General features: G+C 45.3%; 1 protein-coding gene across 1 annotated transcript; it reads right to left on the bottom strand.

The window, feature by feature from the left end:
* Positions 1-241: 241 nt before the first annotated feature.
* Positions 242-2,283, bottom strand: LOC147900314 (uncharacterized). Its single transcript, XM_087377565.1, has 5 exons — positions 2,151-2,283; positions 1,657-1,918; positions 1,255-1,459; positions 967-1,169; positions 242-857 (listed from the first exon to the last, which is right to left on the bottom strand). The coding sequence occupies exons 2-5, from the start codon at positions 1,900-1,902 to the stop codon at positions 648-650; spliced, it is 864 nt and encodes a 287-aa protein (XP_087233691.1). The 5' UTR covers positions 1,903-1,918; positions 2,151-2,283; the 3' UTR covers positions 242-647.
* Between the last annotated feature and the right edge of the window lie 342 nt (positions 2,284-2,625).

The raw sequence follows: 2,625 nt of genomic DNA, 5'->3' as shown, positions 1-2,625 counted from the left end.
TGGTGAATTATATACTTTAAAACTGAAGTTATATAGAAAAGCCAAATGTCTAGTCAGCCATTAAGTTAGTATACAACCAAGTTTTACTCTTCACTTCGAAAAGAGACCACCGAACATGTTATCGTCTTCACTTCGAAAAGAGACCACCGAACAGCCATAGTGACGGGAACTACTTTGAATAAAGAGCAACCGAACATGTTATCGATGATAAGGCAAATTGCGTGTACTTTATCTGGCCAGCCCATCTTGTTCACCGCCTCGAATCAGTGTTCCAACTGCCAACGTCTATTCAATGCTCATCCATTCGTAACAGAAAAACTAACCTCTTCCTTGTTTAACGACTGCCAATCCGACTCTCACCATAAAATTACCACATGGCTTCTTCTTTCTTCGAAGCCTGATGCTGTAATGGAGTCGCTGTCTTGGCTTCCATAAGATTCGCAGCACAAGAACGAACTCCCCACAACGGATCTAGACATCATTCATGCAGTGCAAAATGCCTGTTATAGTATATACTACAGTCTTTCCCGTGTAAGTATGAGACGGAGTTCGAACATGACTGTAATTTCTGTAAGGAGTATACAAGGTCGGCCCTGAGTTACAACACAAACCAATCCAAACGTATCTCTATTCTTTGTAGAATTAGACTACGCTGCGGTTGCTAGGAGAAGCACTCCCAGGCCTATGTGAATCATTGACTGTTCAACGATGTGCTTTATAGATTTCACCGTGTCTGTAGTGTCATCAGATATGCCCACGCTCTTCTTCCAAAGCTGCAAGACTTTGGCATGAAGTGGTAGCAGACTCAAAGTCCCGGCCGTGGCGTACGCATTCGCTCTGACACCAAGAAAGCCGATCTGCGCAAAACATGAACTCGAACTACACGTTAGATAGATCGGTAACGTCCTAATTTTCGGAGACCGACAAACATAGTCGTTCGGTCGATGATCATTGGTGTGTTCTTACCAGCAACGCATTTGCCGCCGCTAGACATACACTAGCAGTCAACGCTCCAATTTTTCCTCCGAAGCGAACTGCCAGTGTTTTCTCTCCAGCCGCCTTGTCTCCCACCATATCCTCCACGTCCATGAGGATTTCACGACTGAGAATGCACAGGAAGAAAAAGAGAGCTACAGCGATGGTGGGGTTTCCAAGGCGCTCTTTGCCGCCTGCACTTTCGAGAAGGTGTCACAACGTTGATCATGCAGTCTTACAGAACCTAGAATGAATTGCAACTTAAGATGGATTCATTACCTATGGCCATAGCTCCAGCCAGAATTGCGGAAGTGATCACCCCGGACACGACCACATTCTTTACCACCGTGAGCTTTTTGAAGAAAGGCGTGTAGATGTAGCTTGCAACCGCAGCCCCTCCCACCAAAAGCCTAAGATTCAAAGGCTCCAGGTAGCATAACCCAATTACTACTGCACCATAAAGGCAGCCAGCAACAAGTTCGACCTGCATGAGAAGTGCCCAGAACAGTGTTGGCGCTCTTGATCAACAAAACTGGCTCTAATTCACAATGAATTTTGCGTACAAGAGATTCGATAGAAACTGTGTCTACGACACGATACAAAAGAGATAAATAACGGTAGTCTCAGAGTGATGCAGGGGCCAGAAACTATTCAATACTTTACAATATTGGAGGAACTTACATCGTCGGGTTGGATTTGTCCTCTAAGTAGAGGCGTTCTTTTTCCATTTAACCTATCGGTTCCAGATCTGTAGTCGAATATGTCGTTTGCTAGCATCGACGCTACGGTAATTAGCGCGGAGCAAGACGCAGTGATCCATACGGATGATCTCATCAATACACCTATAGTTCGCCCGGCAGCCATCCAGCTTCCCAAAAACACCAGAAACATAGAAGGAAGGAAGTTCTGCAAACGACTCATCTCCATAACGCCTGTAGTAAACCTGCACTTACCCGGTGCAACCACATTATTTTTTATATTCCTTGACGAAAAAGACCTCGTTAAGAAGTGCGTCTGGCATGTTCGATTGAAATTTGATCAGTGCGGTATTTTCAAATGATGTTTTTATGGTTGGAACACCACGGAAAGCATGAAGCGAGCCTCTCGTAAGATTTAAAATTTCATATTGGGAGTACTGAACTTGGTGGTGTATCGTTTCGTGCTGCCATACCTACCTTACATAGTCATAAAACTTTTGTTCTGCAGAAGCTGGGGCCGTTACAGCAACGATATCATGGTTTCCAAGGAGGTTTTGCTGCTGATCGGATCTGTGATTCGAATTCTGGTCATCAGGATAGGGGGCATCATCAACTGAACATAAAAGTGGTCGCAAGGCGTGATTATACGGGAGTAGGCAGTGCTTAGATGGACGATGAAGTCGGAAAGTGCTACCACTGAGAGACTCGTCTACTACGGACTTAAAAGAGTGAGACCTAAAGATTGATGTAAAGGGCGCACAAACAAAAGCAGGTGGATGGCACGAGCGACAGACTAATGAGTTAAGTTGGCCAAATGCAGAAGAAGCAAGCGGTCTGGGAGGTGATTGGATTGAGAGGTTGGGTTGATGCTGGAAGGAAAAGGAGGGGAGGTGACGAGGATGGAAGCAATTAGGGAGGGTGTGAGACATGAGGAGAGGTGCGAAGTAAAACA

Source organism: Dipteris shenzhenensis, chromosome 7 (genome assembly GCF_047967505.1).
Source record: "Dipteris shenzhenensis isolate YYH24624 ecotype China chromosome 7, Dip_SZ_1.0, whole genome shotgun sequence".
NCBI lineage: Eukaryota > Viridiplantae > Streptophyta > Polypodiopsida > Gleicheniales > Dipteridaceae > Dipteris > Dipteris shenzhenensis.
The sequence above is the reverse complement of the archived record's forward strand: the minus strand, read 5'-3'. Positions and strand labels throughout refer to the sequence as shown.